The 17,232-nt window shown below is 44.2% G+C and overlaps 1 protein-coding gene across 1 annotated transcript in view; it reads left to right on the top strand.

Moving 5' to 3' along the window:
• Positions 1-17,232, top strand: part of rev3l (REV3 like, DNA directed polymerase zeta catalytic subunit) — a 259,050-nt gene that overhangs the window by 229,233 nt on the left and 12,585 nt on the right. Inside the window, exons 27-30 of the mRNA XM_072500038.1 lie at positions 2,461-2,575; positions 3,534-3,671; positions 8,018-8,208; positions 16,614-16,860. Coding sequence (XP_072356139.1) covers positions 2,461-2,575; positions 3,534-3,671; positions 8,018-8,208; positions 16,614-16,860 — 691 coding nt within the window. The remainder of the gene's footprint in view (positions 1-2,460; positions 2,576-3,533; positions 3,672-8,017; positions 8,209-16,613; positions 16,861-17,232) is intronic.

Genomic DNA, 17,232 nt, shown 5'->3' with positions numbered 1-17,232 from the left:
CTCCACTCCTTCAGGGAGACCCAGAATCCGAAGATTCTTCCTCCTTGACCTATTCTCCAGGTCCTCAAGTTTTTCCACCACCTCTTGTGCAGCGCCTCGTGCGCCTCCACCTTCACCGCCAGGCCCAAGATCTCGTCCTCGTTCTCCGAGGCTTTTTGCTGCACCTCCCGGATCTCGCCCCTTGGGCCTTCTGGGTCTCCACAAGCTTGTCAATCGCCGCCTTTATTGGCGCCAGCATTTCTGTCCTCAGCTCCTCGAAGCAGCGTTTAAGAAACTCCTGCTGCTCCTGCGACCACTGCGCCCATGCCGCTTGGTCTCCACCTGCCGCCATCTTGCTTTTCCTCCCTCGCACTTTCCGCTGCACCAGGATCACTTTTTTAACCACTCCACTCCTGGTCCAATCCATATACTGTCGGGGGGGACCTTGCTGTCACCTTACCACACTGGAAGCCGTCGAACAATTACCGTTGGGGCCCCTCTGAAGAGCCCAAAAGTTCGATCCCGGTGGGAGTTGCCAAACGTGCGACCTATCTAGGCATAGCCGCAACCGGAAGTCCTGAATTAAGGATATTTAAAGACTCTGCCTCAACCACCTTTTGAGGAAGATAATTCAAAAGTCTCAGCTATCTGAGAAAACGTTTCTCCTCATCTGTCTTAAATGAGCAACCCCTTATTTTCAAACAGTGCCCCCCCTAGTTCTAGATTCTCCCACAAGGGGGAACATGTTCTCCACATCCACCCTGTCAAAACCCCTCAGGATCTTCTATGTTTCAATCAAGTGATCTCTTACTCTCCTAAACTCCAGCCATTGCTCATAAAACAACCCACCCATTCCAGGTATTAGTTTAGTAATACTTCTCAGAATTGCTTCCAATACATTTACATCTTTCCTTAAATAAGGAGTCCAATACTGTCCACTGCACTCCAGTTATACAGGACATTGGTGAGGCCACATCTGAAGCATAGCCTCCCTACTCTTTTATTCCATTCCCCTCACAATAAACAGTAACATTCTATTAATAATAATAATCTTAGTGTCACAAGTAGGCTTACATTAACACTGCAATTAAGTTACTGTGAAAATCCGCTAGTCGCCACATTCCGGTGCCTGTTCGGGTACACGGAGGGAGAATTCAGAATGTCCAATTCACCTAACAAGCACACTGACATGGGGGAGGAAACCGGAGCACCCGGAGGAAACCCAGGCAGACACGGAGAGGACATGCAGACTCCGCACAGACAGTGACCCAAGCCGGGAATCGAACCCGGGTCCCTGGCGCTGTGAAGCAACAGTACTAATAACTGTGCTACTGTGCCACCCCAGCTTTGCTAATTGCTGCACCTGCATACTAACCTCTTGCGATTCATGCCAGAACCCTCTGTATCTTACAGCCCTGTGATCTCTCACCATTTAGATAATATTCTCCTTTTTTATTCATCCTGCCAAAATGGTGAACCTGACAGTTTTCCACAATATATTCACTTGCCTAACCTATTATTTTGTAGCCGCCTTGTGTCCTCTTCACAACTTACTTTTCTACCTATCTTTATGTCATCAACAAATTTAGCAACCGTACCTTTGATCCCTTCATGCACACATTTATATAAATTGTCAAAAACTGAGGCCCCAGCATTGACCCCTGCGCCACTCCTCAGATCCTGCCTGCTCTGTTTCCTTTTACAAAACCATGTGGACTCTGCCTGATGACCTTGAATTTATGTAAGTGCCCTGTGTTACATGGCTTTTAAACTTTTCCCTATGATGGATGTTAAGCTTTTAAAAAATAATACATTTAGAGTATCCAATTTTTTTCCAATTAAGGGCCAATTTAGCGTGGCCAATTCGTCTTCCCTGGAGTGTGAGGGTGAGACCCACGCAGACACGGGGTGAACGTACAAACTCCACACGGACAGTGATTCGTGACCGGGATCAAACCCAGGTCAGCGTCATGAGGCAATAGTGCTAACCACTGCACCACTGCTAGATGTTAAGCTAACTGGCCTGTAGTTTCCTCTTAATTTCCTGCTGAAATGGCCTGGCAAGCCATTCAGTTCAAGGACAGTTGGGACTGAGGAACAAATGTTGGTCTCGCCAGCGACGCCCACATCCCATGAAAGAATAAGTGAAACATTTCAAATTTCCTGGTGCTCCCACAACCGAGATAACTGCAGCCTTCTAACTCTGGTCTCTTGAGCATCCCTGATTTTAACCCATCCGCCGTTGCTAGCCATCCCTTCAGCTGCCTAGGGCCTAACTTCTGAAATTCACACTCCCTAATCCTCTCCACCTCTTTACTCCTCTCATTCTTTTAAGATGTTCCTTTAAACCTCACTCAGCGCCGGATCAGCTACCCCAAAATCTCCTATGGCTCAGAAGAGGTATATAATTTTGATGCTGTTGGAAATGTAAATAAAATGTTGTTACTATTTGGTTTCTGAATTTATTTTGTTCTTGTGCAGCATGTTTGTGCTGTTGAAAGGAGCCACCAAGGAACAGGCCTTCAAGATTGGACAGGAGATTGCCGATGCTGTGACTGCCACAAATCCAAAGCCTGTGAAACTAAAATTTGAGAAGGTGAGGTGCCTCCTTTCAATAATGGAGAGAAAGTAGAGCACAAATGTAGTAGCTACATTGGTCTGCATTTCCTGATGAGCAAGTTTGTAAAGATCTTGCCAACCATGTCGCCTGATCTTGACCATCTGATTTTGAAGAGAAATGAACATATTGAAGATGAAAATGAAATGAAAATCGCTTATTGTCACAAGTAGGCTTCAAATGAACTGTGAAAAGCCCGAGTCACCACATTCCGGCGCCTGTTCGGGGAGGCTGGTATGGGAATTGAACCTGCGTTGCTGGCCTTGGTCTGCTTTACAAGCCAGCTATTGAGCCCATTGTGCTAAACCAGCCCAGATCAGGTAATACCTATAACTTTCTACATTAAGAAGTCTTACAACACCAGGTTAAAGTCCAACAGCATTGGACTTTAACCTGGTGTTGTGAGACTTCTTACTGTGCTCACCCCAGTCCAACGCCGGCATCGCCACATTATAACTTTCTAGGCACTTTTCAAGTTCCGGTTACTTTGGAAGGTGTGTACTGGCTGTTTGAGAGTCTGCCTGAGAAGTGGCGAATAAAATCAGACGTGGTGGGAAATTTCTGAGATTTTGTAGGAAAGTTTCATCCTTGACCAAAGTGTCATAAGACGCTGCTTTTGGAAACTGTTAGTAATTTAACTGTTTATCCTGAATTAAAAGGGACATTCTGTTCTTGGTAAGGAGTTTGGCAAAACATTACTTAACGTACAACATAATGTGTAAATCGAGTTGCGGCTTATTTTACTCATGCACATCATCCCAATATGATGAAAATCAAGAAGAGTTCTTCACATCCTCAATGTTTCATGAAAATACTTTGAAGCAATTTCATCAGCCTCAAATTAATCATATTTTGCTTTCTTTTTGATCTATTGCATAACCAAAAATCTCAAACTCTGAAGTGTTGTGTGATGGGTGTTTTTGTTTTGTTCTAATAGGTTTACTTACCATGTGTTTTGCAATCGAAGAAGAGGTACGTTGGTTATATGTATGAGAGTTTAGACCAGAAAGATCCTGTTTTTGATGCCAAGGGAATTGAAACTGTGCGGCGAGATTCCTGTCCTGCTGTTTCCAAGGTATGACTTATTTATGACTTATTTATGTGTCTTTCTTATTGATGCAAACATACAAGTTGGGAGTAGGATTAGGCGAGTCGGCTCCTCAAGCCTACTCCACCATTCAATAAGACCATAGCTGATCTGATTGTAACCTCAACCCCACATTCCCGTCTACTCCTCATAACCTTTCACCCCTTGTTAACCAAGAATCTTTCGAGCCCTTCCATAAAAATATTCAAAAATTCCGCTTCTACTGCCTTTTAGGAAGAGAGTTCCAGAGATTCTCAACCCTCTCCTCATCCCTGTTTTAAATGAGCAACCCCTCATTTTTTAATAAGTGATCCCTAATTCTATATTCTCCGATAAGAGGAAACATCTTTCCACATCCACCCTCAGTAAGGGTGGCATGTGGCGCAGTGGATAGCACTGGGACTGCGGCGCTGAGGATCTGGGTTCGAATCCCGGCCCTGGGTCACTGTCCGTGTGGAGTTTCCACATTCTCCCCATGTCTGCATGGGTTTCACCCCCCACAACCCAAAGATGTGCAGGTTAGGTGGATTGGCCACGGTAAATTGCCCCTTAATTGGAAAAAAAAATAATTGGGCACTCTAAATTTAAAAAAAAAAAAGTACCCCTCAGGATCTTAAAAGTTTTGATCAAGTCACCTCTTACTCTTCTTCACTCTAGCGGGCACAAACCTAAGATCTCCAACCTGTCCTCATAAGACTTGTATTAGTCTAGTAAACCTTCACTGAATTGCTTCTAATGCATTTACATCCTTCCTTAAAGAAGGAGGCCAATACCGTGCACAATACTCCACGTGATCTCGTTGCTAAGTAGCGAGTAGTAATAACCGCACTACTTTTGTAATTCCCCTCATTTCCTCCAGTCACTGTACAGTTTCCCCATATTGATCACACAATTAAAGAAAATAGTTTCCAAGTTCACAGACATTATTTTGTCTCCAAAGCTAGGTGTTTTGGGGCTGAAATAACCTTGCAATTATCTTAAACTGGTTTTACTTGAGTTTGGAATGAAGGTTTCTATATCATACCCCACACAAATGGAAGCAGAGTTTGCAAATCTGATTTGATGACTCCGAAATACAAAACTGATCTTCAGGAGGAACACATTTCTCAGATCAGCTATCATCCAGAAATAGATCTGCATATAATAGGAGAATGTTGTCAGCCAATTTAAACACCTACTCCCAGATAAAGCAAATGAGAAACCACCAGTTGGATTGGATTGGATTGGATTTGTTTATTGTCACGTGTACCAAGGTACAGTGAAAAGTATTTTTCTGCCAGCAGCTCAACAGATCATTAAGTACATGAGAAGAAAAGGGAATAAAAGAAAATACATAATAGGGCAACATAACATATACAATGTAACTATAAAAGCACTGGCATCGGATGATGCATACACGGTGTAGTGTTAATGAAATCAGTCCATAAGAGGGTCATTTAAGAGTCTGGTGACAGTGGGGAAGAAGCTGTTTTTGAGTCTGTTCATGCGTGTTCTCAGAGTTAACCTGTTTCTGGAATTTATGGGATGTCTGTTTTCCTGAACATTGGGAGAACTACCTACTCTTACGACCGCCTGCAGTCAGTTCCAAGAGGTAGATAATGTAGGTTGCCGCATGTAAGATAATTAGTCAGGATCTCAAATTTGTGTGGGGAACGGTGGTTCCCTGGCCCATTTCCCAAGGTAACCAACCTCTTGACCAATTGGCTGGCTTGCCAACCAATAAGCGTCCCTTTTCTCATGCAGTATAAATTGTTGCTCACTTTGAAATTTGGCATTCTTACAGCTATCCTGATGAGTCCAAGATGAAAAGCATCACCAGAATGTTTATTTTCTTAAGCAATATTCACAATCCAGATTGTTGACATTTTACTGTCAGCGATGCTGATAAAATGGGACCTCAACCGAATATCTTGCCTGAAAATAGTCAAATGCCAACCTAGGTTATGTAAGTCTTGTCTAACCTGATGGAATACAGAGTTCGCCCCAAATCAGCTGACATTCTAATTTGAAATTAATTTGGCTGCTTTAGCACAGGGTAAATACTGCATGACCAAACGTCAACTGCTCCATAACGTCTTAAACAAGCGACAGACATCAATAGATTTTAATAGAGAGTTACAGGGTCAACGGCAGGGTTCGAAGGAATGTGGAGGAACAGAGAGATCTTGGGGTTCATGTCCACAGATCTCTGAAGGTTGCCACTCAAGTGGATAGAGCCATGAAGAAGGCTTATAGTGTGTTGGTGTTTATTAACCGGGGGTTTGAGTTTAAGAGCCGCGGGGTTATGCTGCAACTATACATGACCCTGGTGAGACCACATTTGGAGTATTGTGTGCAGTTCTGGTCACCTCATTATAGGAAGGATGTGGAAGCATTGGAAAGGGTGCAAAGGAGATTTACCAGTATGCTGCCTGGTTTGCAGGATAGGTCTTATGAGGAAAGGTTGAGGGAGCTAGGGCTTTTCTCTTTGGAGAGGAGGAGGATGAGAGAAGACTTTGTTGCTCGTTTTAGCCTTAGTTTACTTTATTCTTATTCTGTCACCTTTGCTCATGAATCTCCAGGTATCTTTCTGATACCGCCACGTGGTTCAAGTCCAAGTAATGATTAATAATGCAACACACCGCTTAGTAAGAGTTAAATCAACGCTCATTTATTATATACAGCAATTAATACTTATATAATAATCCTACTTCTAGACTACTACCTACCACAAAAGGCCAATACTTAACTTTGGAAATGACCCACCAGGTCAGGGAAACGAATGGTCTTTCGAATTGGTTCTGAGCCTGCAGGATTCAAAAGCTGGTACAAGTCGATAGTCAGGAGCGCTTCTCTGGCAGCGATTGCTGGAGTAAGACTTACAGTTTCTTGTAGAAGGGTCTCGAAGGTTGCGAGTAGGAAGAGAAGGGTCGAGTTGAACTTGGCCCCTATTCTTAGTCCCCAGGGACTTCCCGCCTCTCGGGGCGGACCTCGTACCTGGTTCCAAGTGATTGGACTTGGTCCCAATCACTTGGTTCGATATGCTCCAATGATGGGGCGATTCCTTGATTGGGGGGTGGTCGTTTACCTTTCTTTGTGTTAGCCCCTGCTGGCGCCGAAAGGTCTGCCTTCAATTGCTAATTTGTAGCAATTATTCCTGGGGATGGCTGCTTACTATGCAGATGGCTGGGTTGTTGTGATGTTGATGGCTACAGGTATCGGTCTGGGCCGACTTCCCCAGAGACGAATACACTGTTTTACCTGCAGCTGTCCGTTTGAGTCCTGTTGGCTGATTTTCCCATCAGCCTCTTCCGTTCGCCATTTTAAATCGGGGTTTGACCATTCTAATCGGGAATCAGCCAATTTACGTGGCTACAACTTAATAGAGGTTTATAAGATAATGAGGGGGATAGATAGAGTGGACGTTCAGAGACTATTTCCTCGGGTGTCTGTAGCTGCTACAAGCTAACTATAAGATTCATAGTGGGAGATATAGGAGGGATGTCCGAGGTAGGTTCTTTACTCAGAGTAGTTAGGGTGTGGAATGGACTGCCTGCTGTGATAGTGGAGTCGGACCCTTTAGGAACTTTCAAGCAGTTGTTGGATAGGCACATGGAGCACTCCAGAATGGCAGAGAGTGGAATAGCTTGATCTTGGTTTCGGACAATGCTCGGCACAACATCGAGGGCCGAAGGGCCTGTTCTGTGCTGTACTGGTCTCTGTTCTATGTTAAGGTGCACTGCTGTGAAGCAGGTGGGATACATAGTTCTCGGCTGACCTGGTTCTCTGCAGATATAATCTATGGCTGAACGAAGCATCATCTTTTCTTTGTCTGAAGTCTCTTTGAAGATATTTGGAATCTGAGAAATGAGAGCATATGAAAGATGTTCATTTGCTTTTAGGGAATCCCAAAAGTGCAGAAGGAGGCCATTCGCCAGATCGCGTCTGCACCGGCCCACTCCCCCATAACCCCACCTAACCTGTACACCTGAGGGGCAATTTAGCATGGCCAATCCACCTAACCTGCACATCTTTGGACTGTGGGAGGAAACCGGCTCACCTGGAGGAAACCCACGCAGACACTCGGAGAAAGTGCAAACTCCACACAGACAGTCACCCAAGGCTGGAATTGAACCCAAATGCACCAATCCTACGACCTTTCATGCAGAATGAGTCCTCTACCTATGCTGATTCCCCCTAGGTGGAAGATATGTTCCAAACTTACCCAGAGGTGTCATGAATCTATTAATGTGGTGTTATTTTATTGAGATTATGATCGTTTTGAGCCAAATGCAGTCTTGCTTTGTGTATCACAGGAATGTCTGCTGCTGTTTCATTTGCGAATTTTTCTACAGATTCTAGAGCGCTCAATAAAGCTGTTGTTTGAAACAAGAGACATCAGTCAGATCAAGCAGTATGTTCAGAGACAATGCACAAAGGTACTGGAAGGGAAAGCCAGCATGCAGGATCTGACCTTTGCCAAAGAGTACCGCGGGAGTAATTCATATCGGCCTGGGGCATGTGTCCCTGCTCTTGAACTGACCAGGTGAGTGGTGCTGATGGAGCCAAGTTGGTTTGAGAAGGGATGATTGGCCGTTGGTTCAGTTGAGTAGTTTGAATAATAACATTGAATTCAGCATTTCGGCTGGTTATAAACCTATGGAAGGTGGGAAAAAATAGCTCCCTGGTTAGAACAAAGCTTCCACAGTACTAACCAATAGACTTTGGTAAATTGCATTTCACAGCTGTCGCTCATTCCCAGGAGTATTTGCAAATCTTATCTGGATAAAAACTTTAATTAAAAGTTTAATTAGACTAGTAATAAAATTAGAAGGTCATTTAAGTACCAGCTCTGGAGTGAATGAAAACTTATTACCACTATTGAATAAAGGTAGAAAAGTTGAAACGTTAAATTAACATTTTTTAGCAGTGTCCCCCAGGATATTGCTAATTTATGGTCCAGTTTCTATCGTGTATTCAACATCCTCTTCCAACTTATGAAAACCAACAAATCCCCATGGCCACATAGTGTGTACAGGAATTGTTGAAGAAAATAGATTACATATAAGCAATATATTGGCAGATTCACCAATGTTGGTGAGAGTAAAACAGGACTTGACACTGCTTGTTGGACTCAAAAAGAATGATATAATTGAAACAGTTGTTAAGAAGGGTTTATAAATAGAGGCAAGAGTTTAAAAGCACGGAAGTGATGCTGCACCTCTACAAATCATTGGTCAGGCCACATTTGGAGTATTGTGTTCAGTTCTGGGCACCTTATTTAAGGAACTATGTTACAGTCCTGGAGAGAGGGTGCAGAGGAGATTTACTAGAATGATACCAGGAATGAGGGATATTAGATACAAGGAAAGATTGGAGAAATTGGGTTTGTTCTCCTTGGAGCAGAGAAGATTAAGAGGTGAACTTATTGAGGTGTTCTGAACAGTTTTGACAGGGTAAAGAAGGAGATTCTGTTTCCACTGGTTGGTAAGTCAGTGACTAGGAATCACAATTTCAAGGTGGTCAGCAAGAGAGCTCCGAGTTGTTGGGGTTTGGAATGCGCTGCCTGGGAGAGTGGCGGAGGTGGAATCCGTAGGAGGTTTTAAAAAAGAGCTGGATATATATTTGAAAGGGATTCATTCAGAGGGCTATGGGGAATGGGATGAGCTTGGTAGTTCTTTTGGGAGACGGTGAGGACACGATGGGCCGAATGGCCTCTTTCTGTGCTGCAAATAACATAATTGTTCCAGGCAGATGTTTTCCTCGTGGGAGGGAGGGGGCGGGGTGGAACATAGAGCCAGGGGGCACAACAATTTTTAAGACTGAAATGAGAATGCTTTTTTTCTGAGGGTTGTTCGTCTGTGGAATTCACTTCCCCAGGAAGCAGTGGAGAATGGGCCATTGAACTTATTCAAGGCAGAGTGAGACAGATTTGTGATAGACAAGGGAGTCAAAGATTAAGGGGGGTCCGTCAGGAAAGTGGAGTTGACACCATAACCATGATCTTACCGAATGGCGGACAGGCTCAAAGGGCAGAATGGCCTACTCCTGCTATGATGTTCCCAAGCAACTACAGACCTCTTGGCCTAACAAGAATAAATCTATATAAGGATTAGACCAATCACTCCAAATGAATAACAACAAGCACGTTACATTGTACAAAGAACAATACAGCACAGGAACAAGCCCTTTGGCCCTCCAAGCCTGCACCGATCACGTGTGACCAACCGCCTGTATCCTTCTGTACCCCGTCTGTTCATGCATCTATCTAGATAAGTCTTAAAGGTCGCTAACGTATCTGCCTCAACCACCTCACATGGCAGTGCATTCCAGGCCACAACCACCCTCTGTTATTTTTAAAACTTTCCCCGCACATCTCCACTAAACCTATGCCCCCTCACCTTGAACTTGTGCCTCCTTGTAATTGTCATTTCCACCCTGGGAAAAAGCCTCCATCTGTTCACCCTATCTCATAATTTTATAAACTTCTATCAGGTTGCCCCTCAGCCTCCGTCTTTCTCGGGAGAACAATCCCAGTTTAGTCAATCTCTCCTCCTAGCTAATACCCTTCATACCAGGCAATATCCTGGTAAACTCTTTCTGTACTCTTTCTTCAAAGCCTCCACGTCCTTCTGGTACTGTGGTGACCAGAATTGGACACAGTATTCCAAATGCGCCCTAACCAACTTTCTATATAACTGTTATAATATTTGCAAACTTCCATATTCAATGCCCCTTCTGATGGCAAGCATGCCAGATGTTTGCTTTACCACCATTTCCACCTGTGCTGCCACTTTTAAGGATCTGTGGACCTGCACGCCCTGATCTCTGTGTCTCTATGCTCCTGATGGTTCTGCCATTTATTTTATAAGCTCCCACCTGAATTGGATCTATCAAAATACATCACCTCGCATTTGTCCGGATTAAATTCCATCTGCAATCCTGTTGTATTCTCTGACAATCTTCGTCACTATCCGCAACACCTGCAATCTTAGTATCATCCACAAACTTACTAATCAGACCAACTACTTTTACTTCCAAGTCATTTTATTTATATATGTGTATATACAGACCTCCATTCGGAAAAACACCTTCCACTGCTACTCTCTGTCCTCTATAGCCAAGTCAGTTCTGAATCCATCTAGCCAGTTCAGCCCAGACCCCGTGTGATTTAATCTTTTGCACCAGCCTGCCATGAGGGACCTTGTCAAATGCTTTACTAAAGTCCGTGTAGACAACATCCAGAGCCCTTCCCTCGTCAATCATTTTTGACACCTCCTGAAACTCAATTAATGAGACATGACCTCCCTCGTACAAAATCATACTATCTGTCCCTAATAAGACCATTCACTTCCAAATGTGCATAGAGCCTATCTCTGAGAATGGTTTCCAACAATTTCACTATCACTGACGTCAAGCTCACTGGCCTATAATTATCCGGGTTATCCTTGCTACCCTTAAACAACGGGAAACATTGGCTATCCTCCAATCCTCTGGGACCTCAGCTGTGGCCAACGAGGAAACAAAGATTTCTATTAGAGGCCCTGCGATTTCATCTCTTGTCTCCCTCATTAATCTGGGATAGATGCCATCTGGCCGTGGGGATTTGTCTACCTTGATGCTTTTTAACGCACCTAACACCACCTCCCTCGTAATAATGAGTTATTCCATTATGACACCACCAATCAGCATGTCCCTCTCCTTTGTGAATACCGATGCAAAGTGCCCATTAAAGATCTCACCTACTTCCTTTGGTTCTACGCATAATTTTCCTCCTTTGAACTTTCTCCAGCTACCCTCTTGTTCCTAATATATGTATAAAATGTCTTGGGATTCTCCTTAATTCTGTCTGCCAAGGATATTTTGTGACCCCCTTTTGCCCTCCTAACTCCCTATTTTAGCTCTTTTCTACTTTCCCAGTTTTCTTCAAGTACTTTATCTGTTATTAGTTGCCTAGACCTCATGTATGCATCCTTTTTCTTTTTGACTAGACTAGCAATTTCCCTGGTCATCCACGGTTCCTGAATCCTGTCTTTTCTTTTCATCGGCACATGCCTGTCCTGCATTCCCATCAACTGCTCCTTAAAGGACTCCCACATGCCAAATGTGGATTTACCCTCAAACAGCCTCTCCCAAACAACAGCCTCCAAATCCTGCCTCATCTGTTTGTAGTTCGTCTTCCCCCAATTTAGCACCTTAACCCGAAGACGACTCTTGTCCTTTTCCATGAGTATCCGAAAGCTTACGGAATTGTGGTCACTGTTCGCCACATGTTCCCCCACTGCAACCTTGATGATCTGGCTGGGCTCGTTCCCTTGTACTAGGCCCCCTTTCTAGTTGGACTATCCACACATTGTCCCAAAAATCCTCCCTGGACACACTTAACAAATTTCTCACCATCCGGATTTTCAGTCAATATGAGGGAAATTAAAGTCTCCCACTACAACAACCCTATTATTTCTACATCTATCCAGAATCAGCTTACATTATATCTGTTCTTCAACATCCCGTGGGCTGTTGGGAGGCCTGTAGTAAACCCCCACCATAGTGACTACCTCCTTCCTGTTTCTGAGTTCTACCCACAGTGCCTCGTTACTTGATTCTTCCAAGATATTCTCCCTCTATACAGCTGTAATATGTTCTCTAACCAGTATTGCGACCTCTTTTACCTTCCCCTCTATCTCGTTACTGTGAAAATCCCCTAGTCGTCCCATTCCAGCGCCTGTTCGGGTACACTGAGGGAGAATTCAGAATGTCCAATTCACCTAACAGCACGTTTCTCGGGACTTGTGGGAGGAAACTCACCCGGAGGAAACCCATGCAGACACTGGGAGAACGAGCAGACTCTACACAGACAGTGACCCGAACCCCAGCCCCTGGCGCTGTGAAGCAACAGTGCTAGCCACTGTGCTACCATGCTGCCCACTTTCCACATGCTCTGAGCCATGTGATCTTCCAGGAGGTTTTAAAAGTCAGACCGGTTATGGAGTTGGATTGGTGGGGTTGGGGGTAAGGGGGACCTGGAATATATTACCACCACCATTGCCCAACCCCATTTAGCCGATCAAAACGAGTCCAGACTGTCGTATTGGCCCTGATATATGGTGCGTACTTTTAGCATGAGATAATCTCTGCCCCAGGCAGAAATAGTTTGGCTTTTTCTTGGAGGTATACAGTAAATCAGCATTCATCACACAAGCCCGTTCCAATATGTAATTCTTCTGTGGGCAAAGAAGAACTGCCTAATACCTAACCTAATATATAAATTGTAAACATAACTGCTCTTCCTCTAACCTATCCGATTGAAATAATTAGTGTCCATAAAACAACATTTTCCTAAATTAAACATTGTTTACTGTCGGTGGTAATCAGCCAGGGGTTTCTTTGACTATGTTTGACCTAATGACATGTGACTTGATGGGGTCCGGAGTCGAAGTTGAGAACTTACAGGGCTTTTCCCTCCTGTCTGTATACCACTGTGATGCCACCTCTGCTGGGTCTGTCCTGCCAGTGGGACAAGACGTACCCAGGAATGGTGATGGAGCAGTCGGGGTCATTGGCTGTAAGATATGATTCAGTAAATATTACCACTTCAGGCTGTTGCTTGACTCGTCTGTGAGACAGCTCTCCCAATTTTGTCAGAAACCCCCCAACATTAATTAGGAGGACTTTACAGAGCTGGGTGTGCCATTATTTCCAGTGCCCAAGTCGATGCCAGGCAGTCTGGTTTCCTTTTTGACTTTACTGAAGCAGTTTGGCACAACTGAGCTGGGCAATTGCAGAGGGCAGTTAAGAAACAGCCACATTGCTGTTGGTGTGGAATCACATGTAGACAAGGTAAGGACAGCACATTTCCTTAAGGGCACTAGCGAAGCTCCCAGATGGGTTTTTAAGGCAATTGATAGCTTCAAGGCAATTGAGAGCAGCTTTCGATTGAATTTAACAATTAAATTTAAATTCCGTTAGCTACTTTAGTGGGATTAATAGTCCAGTGACATTATCACCATCTCTATCCAGTGAGGTCTCCACTGCATGTGACTGATTCCCACATGACTGTTCTCCAATTCCTTCCTTTTAGACATTACAGAGTTACTATGTTGCATGGCACCTATCAGCTTGGAATATCCAATTTAATATCACTCCGTAAAGAACTATGTAAATTGTCCTTTTTTTATGTTCAACAAATATATTCATTGCGATGAGGAAGCTCTACTAGATTCCATTTTTTTTTTTTAAATTGCCTATGGTTGATGAGGCTGAAATCTGTCCCTTCTGCATCTGGCTGCCATTGGGTTATTTTCAAATGGTTTCCACTTCACACCTGACAGTTGAGTAAATTTGTTAATGAGGTGATTTAATGGGCCTGTCACCATTGGGCTTACATCTGCCACTCTTTTTGAGTATGGGACAGGATTTGTCTTTGTCAGTGCTGGCAACCTGTGGCTCCCTCAGCTTGACAGAAAGCACTGAATACTTGTGCTTAATTTTGATCACAGTGCGGCTATGTTACAGGGAAACGAGGAAAAGTCAAATGAGAAGGTTAGCGGGAAAATCAGACGTCCGACATTTAAAATCAATAAAAAGTTGGCTATGGGATGAAGACTACAATGTATTTTTTAAAAATGGTGTAGATCCAACAAACCTAGAACATTGCTTCAAAATGCCCCACCCAGGATCAGAGAACGTGAATTATACTTAATACAGCTACCAGGAAAAAAAATGTATTTGTTCACTGCGCTGAGAATTTGAAACACTGGTCCAAGTAAGGGAATGAAAGCAAAAAGATGAGGATATGTCAAGTACAATTAATGTACTGTCAGACGTGTAAGTTAATGTACCATCAGGATGGGCTCTGACTGAATAACTTTTGTCTTGGTCCCAACTCTAGTTTATACTTTGAGAGTTTACTTCATAGAAAACTGTTGTTGCTGATCAAGTAAGGGTGGGCTGTGGGTCACCCCTGGTGCTTTTACTGGTGAAAATGCATCATAGATGTGTGGGCATTTGTGGATAGCATTCTAGATGAAGCGTGTGGTGTGGGTGCGGGTTGCTGCTGCCTCCTGAGGGAGCTGACACCAAAAGGCAGGCATTCTGATACAGCACTGCTAATGAGGCAGGGAGAGCAGATTTGCTGGCACCTGAGGAGAATACTGTTCCGTCTGCAGTCTTGTTCACACTTTCTCTGCTTACTGCACATTGCTCAGTGCCACAAAGAAAGCCAGAAGCCAAAAGTTCCAGCACCACCTTGACAGTAAAACTGGGTCAGATTCCGTTGAAAGTAACCCTTTTTGGCTCTGCTCTTGCTGAAGAATAGCTGCTGTAATATCTCTGCTCATCCTTTTGGCGTTGGAGCATCAGAAGATATCAAATCAAGTCCAAAAAAAAAGGAAAGACTGTTCCGGGGGCTGTTATAAATTCAGACAGAAGCGCTGCAGGAGATGCAAGATTGCATTCTGATGTTTCCTTTTGTAGAAACAGTTCTTAAACTTTGAAGCAAGTCAGTTGGTGGCGGGGGAATATTGATCCTTTACATTCCACACAATTACACTGCTTTTGTACTTCTGGAATGCAGATTTATTATAAACTCTTCCGTTGCTTTTTCATCCTAGTTCAAATCCCTTTTACCATGTAACCTACAGGAGAGCGATCCCAAAATGCGTGCCTGCTACTGTGTTCAGGTTGTCATTTGTATCATTTCTGTTCCAGATGGAAAATAGAGACCCAAGTCAATATATTCCATTTGCGTGGACAATACAACAATGTCGGAATTTGTCCTTTTAAAATGGCTCCTGCTTTTTTTAAGTCTTATTTTGGTGGGTCTGGAGTTAGACCTGACTAGCCTCATGTTCATCTGCTTTGTACCTTTTGTGCTGTTCTGTGCCACGAGCTGCTGCGATGGGATTTGAACTTGTGCCAAGTTGATTGTCTGTACAATAACTCACCGTGTTTAAAGTGGGCCAGAAAAGGAGCTGGTTCCACTGACAGACTAACATATCAACAGATCTGAATGGTTTCACCTCTCTCCGATGTACTCCAGCCCCAATTTGCCAGACCCTCGATGTTCAGGCTATTTTGTTCCTCGCTCCCAGTAACAGCCCCTTTTGGTCCTTGTTGCATCCTCTAAAAAGCCCTATCTTGAATCATTGAATTATAAAATCCCTACTGTGCAGAAGGAGACCATTTGGTCCATCAAGTCTGCATGACCTGCCGAGAGAGCACCCTGCCCAGGCCCACTCCCCCACCCGATCTCTGTAACCCCACCCACTAAGGGGCAATTTACCATGGCCAATCTACCTAACCTGCACATCTTTGGACTGGGAGGAAAACGAGTACCCAGAAGAAAGTCACGCAGACACGGAGATAACGTGCAGACTCCGCACAATCTCCCAAGGTGGGAATCGAACCTGGGTCCCTGGCACTGTGATGCAGCAGTGCTAACCACCGTTCTACCGTGCCACCCCATTGTCAAGCACCAGGTCTGTTGTCTGTCACGTCCTGAGATGCCTTATGTGCTATAGGAATGTACGTTTTGCTTAGCAACAATGAAAAGTGTGTATGTTTAATTTATTTTGTAATTCATTTTCAGCTTGTGGCTGAAGGATGCTTCAACATGGTGCCACCTGCTGGTTAATGCAGAATCTGCAGTGCCCAGTGGAGCTGCATTGAAACAGTTTGAATGGAATATTTTAAAACACCACTTTTGTGCATTAATATAAAAGGGCTTTCAAATCGCATCAATGCAATCTTCAGTAAATCCTGAGAGTGCATCCAGGTAGAGGATAGTGTGAATCCAGGTAGAGGAATAGTGTGAATCCAGGTAGAGGAATAGTGTGAATCCAGGTAGAGGAATAGTGTGAATCAGCTATTGAAATAATGGTCGTTTTTCCAGGTGCTCATGATGATACAGTATTAACTCCTCAAATTGCTAATGCGCATCTTGTTCCTATACAGGAGGATGTTGTCGTATGATCGGCGTTCTGAGCCCAGGGCAGGCGAGAGAGTTCCTTACGTCATTGTGTACGGAGTGCCAGGTGTGCCTCTCATTCAGCTGGTCAGACGGCCGATTGAGGTGCTGCAGGATCCCAGCTTGAGACTGAATGCGACCTACTACATCACCAAACAGATCCTTCCGCCCCTCAACAGGGTTTTCTCCCTGATTGGTGTAGATGTCTTTAGCTGGTACCATGAGCTACCCAGGGTAAGAATCACCTGAGATTCCTCAACGTGCACTTTGGATTTGTATCACCTTGTTTCGTTTTCATTGACCTGGCCACTGACTCGTCTTTAAGTACTTGACTATCAGGAGCATCAACAGAAATGCATCAACACGAATGCAAAGGAGCTCCGCCAGTGATTACCCATGTAGGGAGACACAGTTCTCTCCCACTTGCCTCTGCTGTGGCTGCTTCAGTGGCCACATGCACCGTGGGGCTGCATACTCCCTCTTGGTCAGGGAGCCACTTGGTCAGACACTGGCCTGTTCCAGCACAGCAAGCACAACATAATGATAGATAATTGATCGTGATGAAGGAACTGAGGGGCTGGTTTAGCACACTGGGCTAAATCACTG

Source organism: Scyliorhinus torazame, chromosome 4 (genome assembly GCF_047496885.1).
Source record: "Scyliorhinus torazame isolate Kashiwa2021f chromosome 4, sScyTor2.1, whole genome shotgun sequence".
In the NCBI taxonomy this organism is placed as follows: domain Eukaryota; kingdom Metazoa; phylum Chordata; class Chondrichthyes; order Carcharhiniformes; family Scyliorhinidae; genus Scyliorhinus; species Scyliorhinus torazame.
The sequence above is the reverse complement of the archived record's forward strand: the minus strand, read 5'-3'. Positions and strand labels throughout refer to the sequence as shown.